Genomic DNA, 25510 nt, shown 5'->3' with positions numbered 1-25510 from the left:
CTAGGGCATATATGGCTTACTCTGACATCAGGCTGCCTGAACCTGGTGTGGGGGGATACACCTACAATGAAACTCAAACCTTAGTGACATGGTGGAGTTTGTGTAATTGGTCTCGGTGTTAAAACTTGATTGTATTGGTGCCTGCCTGACACTGAACTGTTTAATTTTTAAGATTATTTTGAAAGAGAGAGAACAGCGAAAACAGCACCTGTTAGAACAGACAACGATTCCAAAAGATGATGGAGATACTGTTCATCAGTGTGAAGAATCCACAACTGAAGATCAGACACTTACTCAGGATACCAAAACAGGTATTTCCTGATGATGAATGTCTTATTTTTTTTTATTGGTATGGGGGAGGCTTTTTAATTTTTTTAAAGAGCTAGCTAACTGGATACAACACTAGCAATGTCACACTGCTGTGGTACTTTCTGATGAGTAGACAATACAATGTGTAGGTGGTGGTGTGGGTGTAATTGCGCTTGCTGCTTTAAAAACCTTGTACACAAGACTTGTGAAATGAAGGTTAGTATAGAGCTCAGGCCTCCACTGGGGATTTTTTAAAAGGGTTTTTTTTGCAGAGTACAGTTCCAGCCCAACTGTTAGAGCTGATAACCCTGTGTCTGTGCTGCTGTATAATTGCGAGTCTAATTATTGTTGCCTCCTTTCTACACATGTTGGATTTACTGTATTTGTAACTGTGTCACAGCCCTGGTAGAGCTCCTCCTCCTGGATGCTCACCATGCTGCCATGTTTGGGTTCTACCACATGGCCTGTGTGCTCTTAAGCTTCCCTTGGTGTGAGTAGGCTGCAGCATTGTGTCTTTTCTTGACCCCTCTGGCATACTTATGTGCACTGGCTCTGTCTGTTACCAGTTCATTGAAATGGGGTCCTGCCTTTCTGGGGGCCTATGCGCAGGACTAGCATTGACACCCCCCAGACTCCCTAGAAGCTTAAGCATACCCTTTCCCAGAGCTCCAACCTCATGGGCACTCTGGATTTATACTTCACTTCTTCATGGATTACAGACTTTGTAAGGGTTCCAGTCATTTTACTTTAGCTAGAAGAAGAAACATGCAGATGTAGGGGAAAAAAAAAAAAAAATCTACACACACTTCCCTGCTCAGTTTCCTCACCATTCTGATCTAAGCCCAAAATATGCTTCAGGGAGAGGCCTCTACACTGTTAAGGATCCACTTCCTACAGCCCATGACATCTCTGAATCATGGAGTCTGTTTTGCTCCTGCAGCCAGCTTTTTGCTTCTGCTCCTGATCTCTTCTCCCCCTTTCTGTAACCCCTGCATACAGTGCTCTTCTGCTGTCTTGCCCAAGCGTCCTCTAAAATGGCTGGTGAGTGACCCTTTTTCATAAACTTCAGTCCCTTGTGTCAGGTATCCCCGCCCTGCCCTTCCCTCTTGCCCCTCCTCACCCCCATCCATCTGCCTTGTCTGGGAAAGGATCTCTCGCTCAGATACCCACCCCCACCCCAGAATTCAGACTTGAAAAACGGGTTTGCTGTGGGTGGTAGTTGTTTGTCCAAGAGTGCTCCATGTGAATGGAGGATCAGCAAAGTTTAACAACCCTCCAGTGTTATCCTTGTGTCAAGTGCAAGAATTTCTTCTGTCAATTCCTGTGGGTTTTAGCTCAATATGGAGGCAAAAGATAGCAGAGAAGGCAAACAAGCCCCACATTGAAAATGAAGTTGAAAGTTTGGTATAGGCATGCAGAGTCTCCAATATCAAACAGAATTTGTAAATTGTACATAGATTGCCCAAATTGTCACATTGTAGGAGTCTCCAAGGGAAGTGTGTTACCTAGCTTGCATCTATGTCTCTAGAGAATCTCTGCCTCTCTTAGGTCATCTGATGTGTTCCTCTGCCAATATAGATCACTAACTGTTTTGTCTAGTCTGGGGTATTCAGTGGGGCTTCCACTTCCACCATTTCCAAAAGGAAACTGCTCCCCACAGGCTAATAAATCATATTGTTACTGAGGGTTTCTATATATCAGCTACATTTCCCTTTAACTGTATTCCATTATTCTCAATTAAATCTGTACAGAATGCGGATTATGTTATGAATATACATTTTACATTGAGTCTTTAAATTTGAACTAAATACTTCAATTATTAAATAATTTCTCTGAAAATCTTGAACATATGAAAAGAGAATTAAACTTCTCCTGCATTTGTAATTGCATTTTTTATCAATTATAATGAAGATTGAAACTATTTAACTGTTTAATAGCCAGTTTTCCAAGTGCTCCAAAATCTACATGCTTGCTTGAATTGTTTTGGAAATTGCTGTGACCAGTGGAGGCCTGAGATAGGGTTAATTTTCCAGTTTAAAGATTGTTTGAGCAACTGTTTCCAGAAGTACAGCCCCCCTAAAATCATATGACCTCAAAATTGTATGGTGCTTACAACTTTTTTTGCATGCACCTGAGGCTCACACTATGGCTCTGATATCCATCCTAAGCAGGTGATCTGAGGTGTTTGGCACCACTGTTGCTTTGGGAAACCAATGTTTTAAGTTATACAGACTAAAAGTTGATCTACAATGTTGCCCATACCACATTGACAAGCTACAGAAAGTCATTTGCTCGTGTGCAGCAGGAAGCACTCTGTTGAAGCCAAAGGCTTTCCAAGCAGCCTGATATCATAGTAAGTGGGTGGCTCATGGTGATGATGTGGCCACTGAAGCTGAGTAGTACCCATGTGTTATAAGTTTGAGTCCTGCCTTTGGCAGTCTCTTGATGTGGTGTGCACATTAGTTGCTGACTGTCTACTCTTGGCCAAGGTCCTTTTAGAAATTTTACCCTGAGAGCAAAGTTTATAGTTTAAGAGCTATATTTCAAACTATTCTAAAATCCACGTGCATACTTATATTTTACTTTAGAAGTATTATCATGGAAAATAGTATTAACAAGAAGGAAGATGGAAGACTCTAGTAAACAGTAGCCTTGGGGTAATGTAATCATGCCACATGCTCCTCACCCATTCCATGAACAATAGAGTTGAGGCCAGATCTACACTAAAAAGTTAAGTTAACCCAAATACATTGTTCAGGGATGTGAAAATCCACATCCCTGATCAACGTAGTTAAGCTGCTCTAGACAATGCTAGGTCGACAGAAGAATTCTTCCATTTTCTTAGCTACTGTCTCTCAGGGAAGGTCTACGCTACAAACGCTGCATTGGTGCCGCTGCAGTGCTTAGATGAAGACGCTCTAAGCCGACTGGAGAGAGCTCTCCCGTCAGATTAGTTACTCCACCTCCAGGAGGCGGTAGCTATGTCAGTGGGAAAAGCTCTCCCGCTGACATAGCGCCGTCTATGCAGGGGGTTACGGTCGGTATAACTACGTTGCTCAGGAGTGGATTTTTCATACTGAAGTAAGCGTGTAGTATAGACCTGACTTCAAGGAGCTGGATTAACTATAGCGATTGAAGAACCCATCCTGTTGCTGTAATGAGTGGCTATACTTAAGTGCTGCAGCAGTGTACGTGTAGCCGTAGTGTTACCCAGGGGTTTCTGAGCCCAAAACTGTGGTAACTAATCTTAGTTTCCCAGGTGGTTTCAGGAAATAAATCAATGGGGGGACCCACCTCTTCCGTCTGATAAATGATTGGTACACACAAGAGTGCTTTCACTCAGATTTTTTTTTTTTTTTGAGCCTGAAGTGCACATCTAAAATAGCAATAGTCTAGAGCAATCCAGACCTAGTTATCCAAAACCTGAGATGGTGATGAATGGTCAGCAGCAGGTTTCTGGTGACCAGCCTTCCTCCTAGTCACTGGGGAGTTAGATGTCCGCCTCCTAGCTTGTAGAAATCCTCTCCGAACTTCTCCAAATACACACTCTAACCTTTTTATAGGTTGCTCAAAACAAAGGACATAACTCGTAGTAACCCCTAGTGGGCTAACAATTTTCCTAGCATCAGGAAAAAAACTCAGAATTCTACTTGTCACCAAAGCAACTCCTAGTCATAATAGCAAGAAACTCATGGTCATAGACACCCAGGTCCAAGGTCAGTTATCCACACTTCCTCCCATTCTCATGAATCTGTCACTTAGTCTGTCCTTATTAGCAAAGCTGCCACTGCAGCTATTTCACATGCTTATGCAAAGCTCAGGTTATTCCTGACTTTGTGGTTTTCTCGCTTGCAGTTAATGGTGGCTAAGTGCACAAAATGGCTGTGGTTGTGTCAAGTCCAGTTCTCTCGTAACAGTAGCCTGAGTGTGAGCAAAGAAAAGAGAGTAGCTGCAACTCTCATCAGTGTCAGAATGATCAAAGTGGTTTCTGAGCATTAGGAAGTGAACCCGTAATAGAAAGCCGTATTTTAACTGTTGGTGTAAAATTTACATTTTCTAATGTAAAACCATGATGCTGGCATCAGTCAAGAGTATTTTTTTTATTTATCATGAAAACTTAACACAACAAATTTCAACTGATAATAATTAATCCCATCTCTGCCAAACAAGGGATCATTTTTATCAATTTTATTTCTTAGTGATGTGTAGTTATCTAGAAAAAGGGATCTGAAGGAAATGTCAGACATTAGAAAAATTGTAGTTACATTGTCCTCTTCAAAACAGTCACAGCAAATCTCAAATTGCATTTTTTCCCTGTAAATTGCTATAGAAAAATTGAGCAGTGCACAAACTATTTATTTTTTAAAATGATACTCTAACCCAAATGTGTGTAGCTCTTTTTTACAATTGTTAGAATGGAAATTCTGTGTAACCTTAACTGTGGTGGCACTACCATCCATAATATTACTAATGCCACATTAGAGTCAGGGATAGAGATAGTGGTGCAAGTTGGAATTACTTTGTCAAGGGGTTCTCAAGTACAGCTACCCCATGAAGAGCTTGAACACTCATGAGCATAGTGAGAGTGTCTTGAAAATTTATCTGAGAACATTACATTGAGATGAATTAACCACTTCACACCTCTGCAATCCTCTTATACTAAAGGGAGTTTTATGCAAAGCCACTTCCCCAGTCACTGAAGTGGAATACAAGTTCTGGGCTTGTCCTACACTCCACCTTGCTTACTCCAGCTGGTAGATGTGCTTCTCACAGCCTGTCAGTTACCACCTTCCTTCTTCCCCATGGTGCCTGCAATCCTACTGGGTGGATGGAAGGAACAAGAGTAGGGGAGAGGTGGAAGTAAGGTGTTCCCAGGAAGCCTTCTTGTGCCCCCCAACAGTGCCCCCTTCACTATGACCATCACCACCTCAAACAAGTGAAATTTGGTGCTCAAAAACTTTAATGGAGGGTTAAGGTTGATTGACAGTGTCTCATACCCTTCCAGAACGTCTAATACAGCTAAACTTAAACTTCTTAAAACCAGGAAATACAAAATTGAAGTACATACCAGCCCTGCACTGCCCTTCAACCTTAGCTGTTCTCTTTGAGTGACGCCCTATGCAACACCTGACAGATGTCATAGCAGTCTATCTTTGCTGATGATATGGAGCACTGTGGGGACACAGCATGAGTATGATAAGAGAAACGGAGAATGGTGAAGTCGCATTTAGGTTGGCATAATGAACAGCAGTTGGCTATACCCGGTGTATGCTCAACCACTTCATCTGCTCTTTCCAAGCAGCCAGTGTTGCCAGGTGTCACCACTCCCTTGAACCTTGTCCTGTAGATTCCCTCTGGAATATTACTTGCACTTACCTCTGCTCTGTAGTGCACTGTCATGTATGCTAGCAGACTGCTACAAATCCCTATGGCAAGGATAGACTGTTGTGCTCCTTTACTTGTATAACTGACATAACTTAGCCCAGAAAGCAGATGGACCTCTCCTCATTACAGTGTGAAATGTGGCAACCTGCTGCACGTAATCTCTGCACTGTAAATTCAGCTGTCCCTAACACAGGGAAGGGCAGTTGGGAGTGCATACAGATGAATGAGAATACAATTCTGTGGGACACACCACACCATGTAAAGTGGCACACTAACTTAGTCATTCCTCATATCTGTTTATCACAGGGCAGCCGTGACACTTATTATATTGCAACTTGCAGGTCCAGTGGGCAGACGTAAAGTGTTGGGAAAAGGCTGGTGTGTACCATAACTCTGTATTTCCTTTCCTGGTTTTCAAGGAACTGCCAGCCATAACTCTGCATTAACAAAGTTTTTGGGCAGTGAATTTTTATCTAATGCTGCGTCCTGTTTTCTAGTCAAACCTGTCTAAGGCTATGTCTTCACTACCCGCCGATCCAGCGGGTAGCAATCGGTCTATCGGGGATCGACTTACCGCGTCTAGTGAAGACGCGGTAAAATCGATCCCTGATCGCTCTGCCGTCGACTCCGGAAATCCACCTCGGCAAGAGGCGGCAGCGGAGTCGGCGGCAGCGTGGCAGCGGTCGACTTTCCCGCGTCCTCACCGCCAGGTAAGCCGACCTAAAATACGCAACTTCAGCTACGGTATTCACGTAGCTGAAGTTGCGTATCTTAGGTCGGACCCCCGCTGTAGTGTAGACCTAGCCTAAAATTGAAAGATCTGAATCTATAGGGAAAAGATTCTAAAGAACCCTGGTCATATTTTAATACTACTTGCTGGGTCATTCACTTCAGTACTAGAAATGATCCTAATAACCCTGAAACAGGTAAAAGCAGGACTGGTAGGAACTACCTGTCCTATTTCTGTGTAGGAGAGTGCTTGAGTTACATTCTCACTTTTATAGATCAGTTCAATTTTTCGTCTGTCTTTTATAACACAAATACAACTGTTTATTTCTTTATGCTTAGACATAGCAGAAGATGTTCCCATAACCTCAGTTTCTGTGGCTCAGAGCAGTTCAGAAGTGTTCCTGGAATGTGAAGACCTCAAGGATTCTACGGAAAGTTCCTCCAGTCTAACACAACTAAACTCCAGCCTTCCAAAAATTCATAGCAGGAGATTTAGAGAGTAAGTATTTTAGTATTGGCACTTCCTTTGTACCACGGTACCACAGGCAGGACATTGCTCAAATAAGGTAAGTTACGTCAGTAACGTTCTGTGAAATGCTAACTGAATTTTAAACTCACAACTCTGAATTCTTATTTTCAACTCTCCTGCAGGTTAGCACCTAATAAGTGACATCCCAGTAAGCAGCAAGTGCAGTACTAATATGTCGTCAGTCAGGCTAAGAAGGCAGATCCTTTTGTGGTCACTAAACCTATTATCCTCCTCTTCTCTGGTGATCTTGGAAGGAGGAGCAGATACTCTTAGAAACATAAACACCTTGCTTATAATGTGGAATAAATCACATAGTTATACAGTAAAAGCTGTTATCTGACCCTGTACCAACCAGAAAGCTCTATAAACTGGCATTTCTAATCTTCATAGAAAGTCCGGTTTATAGTCTGGTTGGCGCGGGGCCGGCAGTCTCCCAACTGGCTCTGATGGTTCCCCGGAAGAGGTGACATGTCTCTGCTGCTCCTAGGCAGAGGAATGGCCACGAGGGGTTCGGGAGGGGGTGTGGGGCTGGGGGTTGGGGCACGGGAGGGAGTGCAGGGTGTGAGCTCTGGGAGGGAGTTTAGGTGCGGCAGGGGGCTCAGGGCAGGGAGTTGGGGCACAGGAGGGGTTTCGGGATGCTGGATCCAGGGGACACTCACCTCGGGCGGCTCCCCGCAAGCGGCAACCTGTCCCTGCTGCTCTTAAGCGGAGGCGTGGCAGGCAGTTCCTGGTCAATGTGAGCTGTGGAGCCAGCACTCGGGGCGGGGCGAGGGCAGCACGCAGAGCCGCCTGCCGGGCCTCCGCCTAGTAGTGGCCGAGACAGGTCACTGCTTGCAGGGAGCCGCCCGAGGTGACACCCCCCTCCCCAGCCCCATGCCTTCTCCCGCACCCAAACTCCCTCCCAGAGCCTGCGTCCCAGCCCCGCACCCAAACTCCCTCCCTCTTAGTTAACTGGCATTTTTCACTTACCAGCACCCCCCCATACCCTAACATGCCAGATAAAAAAGCTTTTACTGTACAGAGAGAGAGAGAATTAGGGCTCTTTCACCTTTCTGAAAACACTCTTATGGTTAGAATATTTCTTTGTTTTCTGCTGCCCGACAAAATGATAGAGGGGTACAAAGCAGAATGTGATTAGCAAGATGACATGTTTGTGTTGCATGGAGAAATCAAGGAGACAAGTTAGTTGCCCTTTTGTACAAACACTTCAAATGTTATGATAGCAGCTGTGTGTGCATGTTTCCTTTTAACGAGAAACTTTGGTTGTGTTTGAACAGCAGGTCAAAGATTCGCTACAGGAAAAATTAAACTCTGCCATTGACATAACTGTTTAATAATGTTGCTTTCATCTTCATTCTTCAAAAAGGCACCACAGCCTTTTTATGCTTCAAGATTTAGTTAATGTAAAAAAATGTGACTCTTAATTGCCTTTTTTAAAGTAAACAAATTTCTTGGGTCCACAGCAACTCAACATTATTTCACTTAAATGGCAGATAGGTCTGGATATGCTCAGGGCTACTCAACCAAAGAGGTCTTCTATTGCTTGGTATTCAGGGTGGAGGATTCTTTTCTACATCTAGATTACATTGTTTTGATGGGCTTGTCCATTAAACTGTTACTGAGGTAAATCTGAAATGGTAAATAAAGTTTTTACCAAAAAAATATCCCACTGAAATATAAGACTAACCAATATGAAACCTAGTTTCAGTTGTAAGGTTAGTAATGGTTAGAAATAGGGGGCCAGATCTCGCCTTTCATGGGAGGGAAGGGCAAGGAACTCTTTGGTTCCCCTTGTGGATTACCCCTGCATTCTCCTGGTGTGGGGATAGTTAGTGGGTTCCAGTATACCTCCAGAGCAAGAAAGCAAGGGTCTGACTTGCAAAGTGCTGAGATCTGGGTGGATCTTGGATCTGTGGGGGTACAGGACCATCCATACAAAGGCCCTATGAATATGTAGCCACTTATCCCACCACTTTCTGGTAGCCTAGCTCCATGGTGCCAGGGGTTCCCTTCACTACAGCTGTCCCCTAAACCCTTTTTTAGAGTGGTTACCAGTGTTGAGGAGGTCTGGGGGAAACTTCAGTGCAGCTATCTAAGGCTATGTCTACACTAGCACTTCTGTCAATAAAATTTGTCGCTCGGGTGTGGAAAAACGCGCTCCCCCGACCGACTTAACTTACACCAACATAACTTGCAACAAAAGAAGCTCCAGTGTGGACAGCATTATGTCAGTGAGAGATGCTCTCCTGCCAACATAGCTGCCACTGCTCATGGGGGTGATTTAATTATGCGGACGGGAGAGCTCTCTCCTGTTGCCATAGAGAGCTACATAGGAGACCTTACAGTGGCGCAGCTGATTCGGTACAGCTGTAAGGTCTCTACTGTAGACATAGCCTAACTTTCCACACTGATTTCCACTGGGTGCTAAGAGGAATGAGGTGCATCTACTCTTTCTGTGGCTCCCCCTCCACGGGCAGATCACAAAGGCATGATCTGGACCAGAGATAAGTAAAATGGTGATACAATTGACTTCGTCCCTTGCCTTTGGCTCTTGCTCCAACTTTCAATTTGTTATAAGTGACAGTGCTATAGAAATCAACTAGCACTTCTACAATATGGTTGCGATCTCTTGATTCTTATGAGTGAAAGTAGGCTGTGACCTTGGGAAAACTTTCATTAGCAAAACTCGTCTTTTATCTTGATATGCATGTCTTGGTATAACTTGATACAGGAGCCGGAGTGTCAAGAAACAAAACTCTCTGTATCTTTTAATGCACTGAAAAACCTGGAAAAAAATGTTTATTGTCCTGTACATAGAGCGTGTATTTGAGAGAATGCAGTTATGTTTGCGATTGCAGAATATTTAACACTTAAACAACTGATTCTTTTTTCCAGTTACTGTAGCCAGGTACTTAGTAAAGAAGTTGATAGTTGTGTGACAGATCTTCTAAAAGAACTGGTTCGTTTCCAAGATCGCTTGTATCAGAAAGACCCAGTGAAGGCCAAGACAAAACGCAGACTTGTTATGGGGCTCAGAGAAGTTTTGAAACACCTGAAGTTGAAAAAATTGAAATGTGTCATCATCTCTCCAAACTGTGAAAAGATTCAGTCAAAGGGTAAATGTTTTACAAAAAATAGTTTTATTTTCATAAGATAAATGTTAGAACAGACTTGTTATATTGATGGTAGTACCCTTTGAGGGCCACATCTTACACTTGGAGAAAACTGCCATGGAAGACCAGTGATTTATTGGTGCCTTCCTTGAAAAGTAAATCAGATTGTTCACAATAAGGAATCTGAAAGCAAATGACTGGTTGGAGGACTTATCAACTTGTCATTGATGTATTGTTGAAATGTTATAAGTAACTACTGTTCAGATCACGGTCTTTGATCTGTGATCTTGAAGTGACTTAGCTTTTAAAAGTTTTCTTTTTTTGACAGCCATACTTCATCTTTAGCCACACTGCATTGTTTTATACTGTTTATAGTGGTGCTGGTGTGTCAGTCCAATCTTTGTTCTTCAAATGTAATAAAATTTGGAGTTTAATAGCAGTGTTATCTGAAGATTCATGTTGATTCAAAGGGAGAATTGTCAGACTAACCTTCTAGATAAGCAGATCCTACAGTACACTATTGAGCTTCAAGTAATGTTTCTGTGCACTGCACATTCGTAAGTATTTTTTTAACACATACATTCTGGCATTTCTAAATGCTGCATCTTAAACCTGTAGCTTTTACTAAGGGACTACTGGCAGTAATGCCTTTTAGTTAAAACTGGATTGAATAAATGATACTTTTTGAATAGTCTCATTCTCTGTCTGTTCCAGGTGGGTTGGATGAGACTCTACATACCATTATTGACTGTGCCTGTGAACAGAATATCCCATTTGTCTTTGCTCTCAATCGCAAAGCTCTAGGACGTTGTGTGAACAAAGCAGTGCCTGTCAGTGTGGTGGGAATTTTCAGTTATGATGGTGCTCAGGTGAGTTGAACAAAGACACTGGTTCATACCTTTAATTAGTATTACTCTGTGTGTATTATGTATACAATAAAGACCTGACTCTGAGGCAGCTAGTCAGTCAGTCTCTCTCACTCCATTTTCTGTATTTATACTCTTGACAGGTCAGTTGCTTTATAATGTTATACAGAATTAACATTTATTTCCACAGCACCTTCCTCCTTTTTGCTTTGTTCACAAATGTATTTTTGGCCAGCTGTCTGCCTCTTCTCTACCCAAATCTGCTCTTAAGGATAACAGGTATTTTAAATACCTGGTGAGAGATGTGGAGGGAGCAGCCTAGTGGCAGCCCTCCCACCCCTTCTCTTCTCCCCCCCCCCCCCCCCCACAACCTTGTTGCCAATTGGGAGAACAACTGGGGACAGAGAGGGATACTGAATGTTTATCTTTGGAAAATCATGGGAGACGGGAGAGATTTCAGAAGACTGGAAAAGGGCAAATATAGTGCCCATCTATAAAAAGGGAAATAAAAACAACCCAGGAAACTACAGACCAGTTAGTTTAACTTCTGTGCCAGGGAAGATAATGGAGCAAGTAATTAAGGAAATCATCTGCAAACACTTGGAAGGTGGTAAGGTGAGCGGGAATAGCCAGCATGGATTTGTAAAGAACAAAACATGTCAAACCAATCTGATAGCTTTCTTTGATAGGATAACGAGTCTTGTGGATAAGGGAGAAGCTGTGGATGTGGTATACCTAGACTTTAGTAAGGCATTTGATACGGTCTCGCATGATATTCTTATCGATAAACTAGGCAAATACAACTTAGATGGGGCTACTATAAGGTGGGTGCATAACTGGCTGGATAACCGTACTCAGAGAGTTGTTGTTAATGGTTCCCAATCCTGCTGGAAAGCTATAACAAGTGGGGTTCCGCAGGGGTCTGTTTTGGGACCGGCTCTGTTCAATATCTTCATTAACGACTTAGATATTGGCATAGAAAGTACGCTTATTAAGTTTGCAGATGATACCAAACTGGGAGGGATTGCAACTGCTTTGGAGGACAGGGTCATAATTCAAAATGGTCTGAGGTAAACAGGATGAAGTTTAACAAAGACAAATGCAAAGTGCTCCACTTAAGAAGGAAAAATCAGTTTCACACATACAGAATGGGAAGAGACTGTCTAGGAAGGAGTACGGCAGAAAGGGATCTAGGGGTTATAGTGGACCACAAGCTAAATATGAGTCAACAGTGTGATGCTGTTGCAAAAAAAAGCAAACATGATTCTGGGATGTATTAACAGGTGTGTTGTTGTGAGCAAGACATGAGAAGTCATTCTTCCGCTCTACTCTGCGCTGGTTAGGCCTCAACTGGAGTATTGTGTCCAGTTCTGGGCACCGCATTTCAAGAAAGATGTGGAGAAATTGGAGAGGGTCCAGAGAAGAGCAACAAGAATGATTAAAGGTCTAGAGAATATGACCTATAAAGGAAGGCTGAAAGAATTGGGTTTGTTTAGTTTGGAAAAGAGAAGACTGAGAGGGGACATGATACCTGAAAACTGCTATCTAAAAGGGTGTCATAAGGAGGAGGGAGAAAACTTGTTCACCTTAGTCTCTAAGGATAGAACAGGGGTAGGCAACCTATGGCATACGTGTCCTGGCCACTGGTCCGGGGGGCTCTGCATTTTACATTAATTTTAAATGAAGCTTCTTAAACATTTTAAAAACCTTATTTACTTTACATACAACAATAGTTTAGTTATATATTATAGACTTCTAGAAAGAGAAGTTCTAAAAACGTTAAAATGTATTACTGGCACATGAAACCTTAAATTAGAGTGAATAAATGAAGACTCGGCACACCACTTCTGAAGGGTTGCCGACCCCTGGGATAGAACAAGAAGCAATGGGCTTAAACTGCAGCAAGGGAGGTTTAGGTTGGACATTAGGAAAAAGTTCCTAACTGTCAGGGTGGTTAAACACACGAATAAATTGCCTAAGGAGGTTGTGGAATCTCCATCTCTTGAGATATTTAAGAGTAGGTTAGATAAATGTCTATCAGGGATGGTCTAGACAGTATTTGGTCCTGCCGTGAGGGCAGGGGACTGGACTCTATGACCTCTCGAGGTCCCTTCCAGTCCTAGAATCTATGAATCTATGTTGTTAAGAGACGCTTGAAAATCTAGAATAATCTTCCTCTTCTGGCTGGTAGAATATTAGTTTTGAATGAAACTTTGCCGGAAAGGGGGGACTACATTTTCAAACTGGTACATAATAAAAATAGTATTTATAACACATTAAGTTCAAAGCACTCTATAAAAACACTATAGCTGTACATGTCCGGTGTGTGGCTAAAACCACATGTTGCTTAAAAATGTACCTTTGAGTTCCTCATGCATCAGAAAGTCTCTTGATGTATTTCCCTGTTATCATTAGCCAAAACAAGATAAGTTACTAAACAAAATCCAAGTACGTGGTTTATTCTGTTTTGCCTGCTTGTGTGCTTATTTAATATTCTGAGTAGAAGGGGTGCAAAAACTGTACCCTACATCTTTACACACTTCAACAGAGAAATATGGTTTAAGCCATAATAGTGTTTCATGGTCTCTTATCACTTGCTTCTCTCCTACTTTTTTTCCATGTTAGGACCACTTTCACAAAATGGTAGAACTGACAATGGAAGCCAGGCATGCATACAAAGATATGGTGGCAGCTTTAGAGGAAGAGGCAGCTGAAGGGGGAGGAAGTGAAAAACACAGCACAATCTTAACCACTCAATATGGAGAGAAGAGCTTGTCTGAGACCGGTAAAACGCCCCATGTGGAATCTGATGAGGATGTACCAAATTACAGTGAGTGTTCAGTGGTTTATTCTTTGTGTTCAATCAGTTTTCCTTCCTTTGTAGTAACATTCTCCTCTGATCAGAATCTTCCTGAGGCAGTGCAGACTAAAGAAGTCTAGTTAGGAAGGGCAAACATATCACTTTGGGCTGTGACCTTAGCAGACTTCATGAATTGAAGTCAGACCTGGTTGCTGTTTGGATGGGAGACATCTAAAGAAAACCTAGTTTTTCATGAAGTTTTATTGTTTACACAGCAAAAGCTTTGCATGGGCTAGACTACGCTGGATTTAATCCAGCTAGCGCAGGTAGTAATCGCAATGAAGTCAGCATAGAGCAGGCTAGCAAGCCAAGTGTACTCAGGGTCTGTGCTGGGCTTATGCTACCTGCGCTGAAGCCCATGATGCGCTGTTTTCACTACTAAGTTACCCACGCTAGCTGAGTTTGTTAGCTCCGGTAGGCTAACCTGTGCACAGCTTTTGCTATGTAAATGAATGTATCCTTTGTAGATGACACTCTTCCTTTAAATAATTTCTGAAATAGTCCACCTGGTGGTAGATGGCATATGCTGCTCTTTCAGATAAGACTTGTAACAGAGCTCCTGACCATAGTGGCTAAAATTCCACTGGTACTTGTAAGACTAGTTGGCCCAAGCAGACTGGCTAAATTCTGGTTAAATAGTTTGACAGTTTGCTACTACAGCTTCAGTTGTGTAAGATTCTTCTTTCTGACCTAAACTATTTCTATGCTGTATGAAGGTCTTCAACCCTATAGGTAACTGCATTTGCAGCACTGAAGGAATGATCCCTTTTTGTGTATAACTTTGTGTGTCCATATTAGGATCTGTAAATAAAATGTGGTTATGATATAGCATTAGAAAGTTATTCATCAGATCATTACTTTGAAACAGCAGTAGGCAAACGGGTCTGTATCAGTTCCTAGAATGTGGCAAGTAACATATGGTTAGATAAATTGAAACTTCTCCAGGGGGACTGTCTTCCAGCAGGTGCTGCAAAATGTGTTGGCTTAAGAGTCCCTTACATGCTGATTTCTCCCTCAGTTCTCACGTTGTCCTTCATAGTGGGAGATTGAGCATTTCAGTGCTTAAGTAGGGTTGTCTATGAATACTAAACTTGGGGTGGGTGGGAACCTCTGTGATACTCTGGGAGAAATTAAAGTGACTTTCATACTAATATTCTGTTCTTTGTTTATAGTCAAAATCTGGAAGAGAAAGCTTGAGGAGGAGTATAACCCTTATGCCTTGGAATTAGAAAAGATTGCAACTACTGAAATGCTGACCTTGAATTTAGAAGAGCCTCAGTAAAGCTGGATCATATTTTATTGGGCCTTATTACTTTTTACATAGATATGTAAATACTGAATTATCTAAAATCAGTGGTCCATCTAAGCTGCGAGGTGTAGCAAATAAAGTGTAATCTAGGAAACGTCTAAAGTTGGCTAAGACGACTATTCTGATCTCACTTAAAATGCACACTGGAATGCATGAAACATTGGCTGATTCTTACAGGTTTCTGTGTACTTGACTGATTGCTAAAGCTGCTGCTGCTTCATTCTTTGTATTAGAGAATTAATTTGAAGGGAGGGGAAACTGTTTTAACCCAGGACCACTTGTGTATTAAAACAAGCCCATTCCTTCCTTGTTTTTAAGGGTTTTACTGCTGGTGTCTGGTGCCACAAGTAGAGCTAGCCAGAAAACAAAACCTCAACATTTGTTTGAGACACAAATTCTGAAAACCTTCATTTTGGGAGAATATTTCATCTTGCTGGTCGTCTGCCTGGAAGGCTCTTGTTAATTTCACTTTTTCTCTGCAGGCAGAAAGTGAGATCGACAAGAACCTTCCAGGTGGGAGCAGTCACTTTCATTTTCCCAAGGGAAAATTGAAATTTTCTTGGAAAAACTGGAAACTTTCTGCTGGAATGATTTTCTGAGGGAAAATAGCTCTCCCCCCCCCCCTTTCCCCCCCCCAAAAAAAATTCAACCAGCTCTAGCTTCAAGTCAAGCTTCCTTCCCTTGGGGCATGCAGCAGCTGGAAGGGGGACAGGGATAATGAGTCATGAAATTCCTGAGAGATGGGGAAGCTGGTAAAGTTAAAATGGACCACAAAGAAGATTCCTGCCCTAGAGAACACTTAAGATCTGATGCAGATAGAGCCCTTTTGCTGGCAGAGGTTAGGAATGCTTCAGGGAAAGAGGTGGGCCAGCCTGTTCCTGCCCCTTCTCTCCTCTTACAGAATTTCTTCTCCTTGCCTTAGGAGTACCACAGCTTGGAGGAAGCAGTGCTATAGCACTGGTACTGAATTCTGCAGGGAAGGGCAACTGCTTTCTTCAAAATGCACCTGCTGCCTGCATTTTCTTTAGCTGTTGTCCAGCTGCCTCAGCCAGACCCCAAGGGCAGCCATTTGGGTACCCTTGTTGCATAAGGGAGAATTATACAGCAATGTGCTTGGTTGCATAAACACAGTATGTGAGGTCTTAGCCCTTCCCTTCAGAAGAATTTGTCAGTCTTGTTGCTACTGTTTTTGTGTGTGTACAATTGTGAATTTTGATTCAGATAATGAAGTCTTAATTTGAGGGAAAAGATCTAATATGTTAGAGCCAAGACTGACTGTATATAATTGTGTATCAAATGTAGAGAAGTTTTCTGAAGACAGGCTTAATTTACTTTTGATATTGAGACTTTTTTAAACTTGACATGTACCTGGTTGTGGTAGAGCACTTTTGTGGGAGGTTTCTTTTATAAATAGCAATGCTTATATATTTTTAGAATGAAGATGGCACACTTAATGGAGAGGGCCAAATTGTGCAGTAGAGTATTCAGATTTTTATAAGGGTGAAAACGAAAATTAGGATTTCTGATTTCAATGTGTGCAAAATAAAATGGTTGTAAATCCCAGGTGCAACTAGTACCTCTGTGTAGTCTGCCATGCGCTGCTTCTAAATGCTCAGAGCAACTTTCATTTCAGCTTCTCGAGCACAGTGCTCCTGAAAATCAGGTGCCGGGGGAGTGTCCCAGGTAAGCCAAAAGCAAGAGGTAATATCAAGTGTCAACCTTGAAATGATTTTTGAAGTATAAAACTGATGACATTTTATAGCATCCTGTGGTTAGAGCGTAGCTAATGCTTGAGATTGATGTGTGAGACATAATCTTATGCTCTGGGGAGTAAAGGATTCAAAGCAGCTCTGCTTTGACACTGAGTTGATCACTGGATGTGAGATCTTTCTACTTTTCCATAATTGCAGCTGACCTTAACTTGACTTTGGGAGTGGGGAGAGTCCAGAGCTGAGAGATGATTTGGGCTGGCAATAGACATTCCTGGCCCAGTAGGAGGTTGCTGTGTACTCACAGCAATGCAAACTGTTGTGTATGAAGATGGTTATGATTGCACTATGCTATTAGAATGTTTATAGCTGCAAATACCACTACAGGAGAGGCTTTGGTTTAGTTTGGATTTTTTTGGTGCATTTTTGGGGGGCGGGGGGGGAGACAGCGGGTTGGGCCAGTGCACTGTTCAGGCTAAACTTTCCACTGCATCATGGAAAGGGGGCCGGCAGCTAGGTTTTTGCATTATACAACTTCCAGAAGGCAGAAGTGCAGATGATAGAGAATCTGTACGCTTTAGGGTTGCTACTCTGCAGAGATCATTTTGCACTTCCATGAAAGTGCATGAACATGACTGTTAGCCAAGTCCTAATGCTAGCATCCTTAGCAGTTTTCATTGTAACAAACTTAGGGAGTTACTTACCCTTGCCCTCCCTAAGAAACCCACTGTGTGTATGATAAGAGCTGTTGAAAGCAGAATTAGTGTGGAAGATGATTAAGCAGTGAATAGACCTTTGTCCTTCAAAATAGTTTTTGAGGGGTTGAAGTGTTTAATCTCATTATCACTCAGCCATCCCCTTTTAAGACAGTTCTGTGGACAACTTTGTAAGAGAATCTCTGCATGACCCCCCCCTCCCCCCTTCTAGTCCTGTTGCTTAGTTTCCAAAGTGTTTTACAGTGTGCATTGCCACAATGTGCTCTGCTTCCTGCAGCTAGTTTGAGAATCTATCTTAAGTTAAAGCTAGCCTCACTGCTAACCAGCTCCCTCTGCTGGGCCAACAGCCAGTCACAATTTCTACACATTTAATTTTCAGTATATAAAATCACCTGATAGTAGTTTCCTCCCCATAGTGTCCACTTTTTTGTGAGGATGGGAGCGGGGCAGAAAGGCCTGCAGTGTGCTGAATTACAGCCTAGGCAATTGTAAAGGCTTCCTTTCTCCTTGATACTTTGGGTCACTGATTGGGGCAGCTCTTGCTGATGTAGCACAGCAGTAGCATACATCTTTGTGCTTGGTCTCTCTTGCTTTTTTAACAGGTAATCAATTTTTAAAAATACTGCTGCTTTATCTTCAGTGCTACTGCAACAGACCTTAATAGCAAAGGGCAGTAAGGTCACTTGTAGTCTTGGGTAGGAAGAGGAATTGGCCTATTTGCTCAAATTATGCACAGGCAGGTGAAGTGTAAAGTAACCTAAACTGAGGGTAATGCTCTGAGAACAACTTCCTGATAGCTCCTCTGACATACCTGCCTACTATGAAGTACAATAATATAACTTCATTTCTCTAAAGGCTGGGTGTAATTCAAGTGTTTCTCTTTGTTAGCCATTCCACTCCAGCATAGCAGTAGTCTTAGCAAAGCCTCTGATCACAGCTCCTTTAGGACTTCAATAGTGCAAAATCAGGCCCTTCCTTTTGCTTATTTGTGCACCCAACCTTTTGCTCCAGGAATGTCACTTAGTGTATCAAACTTTTTGAAGTGGGAGGACTTCGATGGTCCTCTTTCAAAACTGTCTGGGGGTAGAGGGCATTTTTTCCTCACAGCCCAGGTCCAGTGGAGTTGCCTCCTCTTCCATGGGCAAGAGAAGAGCCAGATGGGATTGGAAAAGAACAGGCTCTGGGGCAAGCAGTCCCATCTTCATGAGGGGAGCGAAGCCAGAAGGACAGTGCGCCAGTTGGAAGACCATGCTTCAGCTCCTACAGCCTGCACCAGCAGTCATGCCTCTGACTGTAGAGCTCAGCTACCTCATGGATGGAAGGCACAGGACACAGCTCAACTGCTACCAATTCCAGAAAGTGGTAAGGGGCCTTCAGACCCAGCTTCCTCTCCCTGCTGCCACCTGTAACACCCTTCTGCCCCTGGCAATCAGGGGCTCAACAATTCTAGCTGGTAAATTTTTACCTGAAAGATTAACCTTTCTTACTTCACAGGCAGCCAAGCCTAGGCTGGCATCTCACAGTGAAAACTCAGGCCAAAAAACTAAATGTGAACTATCAAAAGTGCCCCTGCATGCTTTCACAAGCAGTGCTAACATGGGTGGACAGTATTTCAAGTATGGTCCTTCTCAACCTAAAAATCACATGGCCTCTCCCTGAGGTAGGGAGAGGGGGGATTTAAATCTGTTTTAGGCAAGTATATGGGACTTTGATCCTCGGGATCAGATGCTGAGATAAATCTATTCGTTGACAGCTGGAAACTGAACTTAAGTATGGACTTTACACCAGCCAGTAGAATAACTACCATGTTAAATAAAACCCAGAAGGGTTTTATTGTAGGTATATTAAATGTCCAAGCAAAAAAGCCAAGTGGCTGGAGTGCACTGTGCTTAGCATGTTACGAATCTTCCTTTTTTTGATGAATCCTAACATGAAATGCTTCCTTAGGGCAACCAACTTATTCCAGTTCCATGATGTCATAAAACATGACCTTTGAAACACATTCTGCTCCTCACTGCACTATCCAGATTGAAAGTGGATGTGGGGCGCTCTCTCACACAAGATGTAGTATTGTACTTTTAATTCAGAAGGTAGGCCTCACGCATGTCTGTGTGTAAATTCGAAATATTGCTCTTCAGTTAGGCGTCCAAGTCCAGTCCTTCTGAGCACCGCCAGTCTCAGGGCAGAATAGTCATGTCTACTGTACTGAGACTGCCTTAATCAAATTCTTCATATTAGGCATCCAGTCCTTTGCCCAAAGAAAGGAAATGGCATTGGCTAAGTCTTCACTGGGGCGGATGTCCATGTCCTGCTTCCCACCCTGGAGGCGCATGGCTATGAAAATCCCATTGTAATGGATCTGTGGACTCTAGATAAATTTCCAGGCTGTGCCAAAACTGAGTTACTTTCTTCAGGCAATAAGGTCCACAGAGCTGGCCCACCCTACAGCCAATTTCTATCTCAATTCTGAAGGATCCACTTAACATTCAAGGACTTAAATTTTACTTAATGAGGACACGCCCACCATACTTTGCTTGGAGAAATTGTTGTTTTTCCTCAAAGTATATTTAACAATCTGTGACTTAAAGTAGATTTGAAGTTATCCTGGTTATGGAAGTGCTTTTCAGGTATGGGGTATTCCCCTGCTGCCAGGTCTGGTCCCCAAGCTCCAGGCAGGCTGAAGTACCATTGTAAAAGATCTGTAGAGCTTGTTGCTCAAAGAAAGGAATTCTTCAGCTAAGTGTGGAAAAGTTTTATTTCGTATACATTCAGGGTTATGGAGAGAATACAATACTTTTTAAATGACCATTCCCAGCACAATCAAGTCAAAGCTTTTATATAAAAAGTGAGGCGTTTCTGTGCAATGCTAACAGTGGAAATTTTGAGGAAAAGAGAAGAACAATGAAACATCTCAAACTTTTTATTGATCCTTTGCAGAAAGATAAAACTTATTTTAAAACAAAACAGGACAAGTAGGTCCCCAAAATTTGACTGGCTACCTCAATGTTAAGTCTGCAAATGTTTACTAGGAATAATAAACAATCCTGGTATCACATTAGCCCTTTATCAATTGCTGAATATTTGTTTAGAGATGTTTAGCATAAATCAGACTTGATCTTCCACAGTACCAAATATTATTCATATTTTGTAGCTCATTGTGTGCTGTGCTTTACATTATGCTAACTATATTGAGTCCAGTAAATATTTATTTACTGTACCTTATAACTAGTCAAGTTGTTTGGTACAGGAAAACTTGTATAATTAACAGAAATTTAACTTTTCAAAACAACCTTAGTTTTCAATTTAAAGTCTCTCTAATTCATGAAAAGTATTAATGTCTATGATGAAATCACAGTAGTTTCTCTTTAAAATACTATTGTAGCTTTGCTGCCTACTTATGCAAACAAGGAAAGTGAATTTGCCCAGCCCAAAAAGGAATGTTCTTTAAAATGCCAGAATGGACTTTCAAGGTAAACCTTATTCTCCCCTGTTACTTTTCTGAAAAACATTTAAAATAAGTGATCCAAATCCTTGTTACATCCCCACTGCTTTAATACATTCACATGTTATAAGAGCATCACAATCAAAGTTACCTCATCTGCTTAAAACAGGATTTAGGGGTTTCATTACAATGTTTGCGCACCACAAGTCTCAGTAGGAACACACTCTGTTCCTCAATAACTAGCAGAAAAAGAACTAATATCAGGTTGTTCAAAGTGGGTAGGGGAGTTGTCTTGGTAGTAGATAAAATGTTCAGTGCAATGAGGAAATCCTGCTTTACCTACATTTTCAGAAGATTCTCCTGAACAGCAAGCCCCACTGCCAACTGCTGAATCCTTTTTCAAATATGCTGGTTAGAGTACTGGAAGCCTCATTTTGCAGACATTTCCCTAACTGTGTCTGTCCATTAGGGGGTGTCTTTCTTCTTGCAACTCTCCTAAATGAACAAGACAGTTTCATTTTACTTTAGAAAACTAAATTAATATTTTCATATTAAACAAGCTGGTTTTATTTAAAGCCAGCCCTCTGAGCTAGCAGTAGATCTATCAAGCTGAATTGCCATACCCTTAAGGGTATGTTATCTCTTAATGCCTGAACCTACTCTTTCCTCAACCTCAAGACCAGAAGTATTGGACCAGATTCTTGGTTGCATATAGCCACTTCATCAGACTAGTGGTGCAGAGGGGCAATAAAAGTCAGCTTAAGGGACATATATGCACAGTCTTTGGTGTCGGGGGTAAAAGGGATCAGTCAGGAAGCATCTCTGTGGCTCCAGCTTTCCTCAGGAGCCATAACAGCCCCTTGGGCATTACTTACAATAAGCCCCTGGTCTGTACACTTTAATTAGAGAAAGGAATAGATGTAAAAGTAGTGGAAAGCCACTTGAGATCCCCACCTTGGTCCTTAATCAAGGAAAGTTGGGCCTACTGGTAGTACCATCCATTTCATAAAGTCAAAGGGGAGGAAGAAAGAAAATGTGCTCACACTTCACTGATTTGTCTTGGTCCTAAGGTGGACTTTGAGTTGATGACAACATATCCAGGTATGATTCAAGTGGATGGAGACAGTTTGGTGTCATCTATAGGAGCCTGGGCTTAGTTTCCAGCATCAACCCCTAAGGTACTAGATCTTAAAACACCAGAGGAAGGCAATTTTTGTCTAGAAGTAACTGAATGACAAGCAGGCACTACTATACATGGACTACAAATGGAATCCTATCCTGTTCTGTCCAGTATAGTGGCAAGTCAAAAATAAGGATTTTCAGGCTCATCCCACTCGCTCACTAAAGTAGCATAGCACATGACAACATGCATGTCAAGAAACTTACCCAGGTCGTCTTCCAGTTTTGCATCATTGCATGATGTTCACTGACTGCACTTTTCCAGCTGTCGTATTCCTTTACCCATCCAGCCTGACCAGTACTATCTGAAAATTGTAAGTAATGAAACAAGCTATGTGAATAGGCTGTGATCAAATACATGAGCATCTGCCATTGCCTTCAGGGGCAGCTTTGAAAAACATTTAGTTAACATTAGTGGATAGATTCTGGAGAGAATGATGGTTGGGCAGCTGGTGCTCTCTCAATCCCCAGAATCAGTAGGCACCTGAACACAGGGCTAGATTTTCAAAAATGCTGAGACTACAACAGCTCCTATTGAAAATTGGGCTCCTTTATCTACAGATGGCTTTAGGAGCCTAATGGTAAGCACCTACTTTTGAAAACTAGGATCTGACTATGGAATCCCTTCTACAATAACAGCTGAAGTGGATACTAAATTTACTTAGAAATTAGAGAGGGTTTTTTAATAGTGACAGTCTTCAAGAGTGTATAGGGTCTTTATGGGTGAGCTAATTTTAAAGCTGTCCTCCCTGCATCAGGGCCAGGATGAGCAGTGCATACCCACTGCACCAGCCTACCTTTTTCTTCCACTGTGATAAGCACTTTTGATGTTTTATTTCCAGCTTTTGAGAGGACTGAACAATGGTATTCTGAGTTTTCTGCTACAGCATCTTTCACCCAGCTTAGAATGTGCACTCTGCCATCAGCCAATGCATGAGATTGCTCACTGACACACACTTCTACTTTCTGTCCATTCTTCTTCCAGACGAAACGTGCGTCACTGGGACCTGTGAAAATGTTAGTTTAATTACTGAAGAAACTACTTGTAAAAAATGAAAAGTGTCAAATGTAGATTAAAGTGTGATGAAACATTAACTTGAAACCCTGAAATTGTGATGACTAGACAGTGTCAGAATCTGGATTTTAGAATATAAATAGCTAAAAATAAGGACTGTTCTGAGGGTTCTGTTTGTTCCTATGCTTTTTGAGTGCAGTGTGGTCAGAAGATTGGGGACAATGAGCCAGAGTTGATAAGGTAAGAATAAAAGCTTAGCACTCAAACAGAAGAGATTCTCAGGGAATTAAGTGGGAAAGAAACGCCTGGATTCTGACATTCTCACAAGTCGAAGCCACCCCTGGAAGAAGTAACATGATTATAGACTGGACAGTGAGGGAACCTAGGTAATCCCAGGTGCAAGAGGTGCAGCATTAGTTTTCTTGAAATGAAGACCAATACCAAGTACAACTTAGTAGCAGAAAAAAGGCCAGGGACTCAGAGCAGTTGAAGATACTGTGTGTAATGAAGAAAACAAAATTAGAGGAGACATCACAAATGACAGCAGGGTCATTAAAGGAAGTGAAAGAACTTGACATCTTTTAGGGTAAGAGGAGTAGAGGGCAAATAGCTGTCTAGCCTTTTTGCCTAATCACCAATATTCATACCATCAGTGAGGAACAGAATGCAACCAAGCCAAAGATTGACAGTTTTCTTGGTTGCTGTTTGGGATAAAGTAAAATGGTGGCTATCAAAGAAAAACAAATGTAATTCTGCTTAGCGTGTACAGTTAGGAATTTAGCTGAGACAGCTATAGCCCCAATAAAGAGGGTTGTATGCCGCCTTCTTCTTTCCATATCTAACAACTTCAGAATAATGGTAATGGATTTTTTTTTTAAAAAAAAGCAAGTCCTGTTGTGCCCATGTGACCTATAATCAAACACCCTTAGAGAAGAATAGATGAGGGAATATAACAGTAGTGAGGCAGGTGGTCTTAGGCTTCTTTTTGTTGCCAAGGACAACAAAGGGAGGAGACACCATACTAGAGAGACTTACCTACAGTGCCAAGGGGTGGATTAACTGACCACTGGCATTACCTGTATAATGAGTTGATTTGGATTAGTGATTGTCACATAAGAGGGACACTGACCTAGGTTCAAACAGGCAGACCATATTAGGTAGGCTTTGCATAGAAAATGGGGAACTTTCACATTAGCGTTCTACCACCACACCCAATGCAGTAGGCACTGTACATGTACAAAAAAACCTTAGTTCCTACCTCAAAAAGCTTATCTTGGGTTTCAATAGACAAAGTGGAGTGGTCTGGAAGTGAAAGGAATAAGAAAAGCTTACTGTATACTAAAGTACCTTACACGAATGTAAAACAAGGAAGTGGTAGTAGTGAGGATGAATGATGGAGATTATGATCTACTTAAAACTTGGTAGGACAATTCTGTAAAAGCAAGATAAAAGGGAAGCGATAGGAGATGGGCACAATATATTTAATAGTACTTAGGCCATTGAGATACCAGCTGACAATCAAGAGTGGGGAGATGAAATTATTTAGGGAAAATATACAATGAACTGAAAATACCCAACCCTCAGCATCTGCCACAGCCCAGGTGTGCAGGAAAACAATGAAAATGAAAGTTTCCTGGACTACTTGCAGGACACTAGTATTTTAGCTTCCCCAGTATCTGTAGGGTAACTGTACACTCAATTTTTAAAAAAAATTTTTTTTTAAGTAGAGCTGACAAGGTCAAGATTTAAAAAAAACAAAGACCACATCAATCCTGCTTCTGTGACTAATAATTAAAAGGACTGTTGGGACTAATGCCCACAAGAAACTTGAATTCAGTATAGTAGTGAATGGGGCAAAGAGAGATTTTCTCACTGTTCTTTCTGCTGGTCCCAGATGTGTTGTCAAAGTCCAAGGATATTTTGATTTCAGAAAATCAAATTAAATTTTTAAGTCCAAGATCCTGATTCTTCAAAGCCTTACGTAGTTTCTTACTGATTTTTCTAGGCAAAAAAGAGAGTGATTTATTGGTCTAGGTGCCATGCATACCTCTGGCATTGTATTAATAGTAATGTTGCAAGAGATTGCATTCTTCTTGCAAATAAAGAGTAACAAGTTAATGTAGCTTTTACTACCCCTGGAAATGGAGAAGGGAAAACTGATCCACCGCAAATACAGAAGATCAGTTTAAAAAGAAAAGTTGATTCCAACTAAAAGATTACAAGGCATAAAATGGACTTTTGCAAATGTCAAGATAAAAAACTCTTGGAGAGGGAAAGTCCATTGATACAGTGGAAGGGGTAAATTTAGTAATGACTTAAACAGATGAGGAAATTAGTTGCTTTTCCAAA

General features: G+C 41.8%; 1 protein-coding gene across 1 annotated transcript in view; it reads left to right on the top strand.

Moving 5' to 3' along the window:
* SECISBP2 (SECIS binding protein 2) overlaps positions 1-15696 on the top strand; it is a 49984-nt gene extending 34288 nt beyond the window's left edge. Inside the window, exons 14-19 of the mRNA XM_065406166.1 lie at positions 173-311; positions 6763-6922; positions 9848-10068; positions 10780-10934; positions 13557-13761; positions 14964-15696. Coding sequence (XP_065262238.1) covers positions 173-311; positions 6763-6922; positions 9848-10068; positions 10780-10934; positions 13557-13761; positions 14964-15073 — 990 coding nt within the window. The 3' untranslated portion in view covers positions 15074-15696. The remainder of the gene's footprint in view (positions 1-172; positions 312-6762; positions 6923-9847; positions 10069-10779; positions 10935-13556; positions 13762-14963) is intronic.
* The last annotated feature ends 9814 nt before the right edge of the window (positions 15697-25510 follow it).

The sequence above is a fragment of the Emys orbicularis genome, chromosome 6 (assembly GCF_028017835.1).
Source record: "Emys orbicularis isolate rEmyOrb1 chromosome 6, rEmyOrb1.hap1, whole genome shotgun sequence".
Classification (NCBI taxonomy): Eukaryota; Metazoa; Chordata; order Testudines; family Emydidae; genus Emys; species Emys orbicularis.
This window is presented reverse-complemented; position numbering and strand designations above follow the sequence as displayed.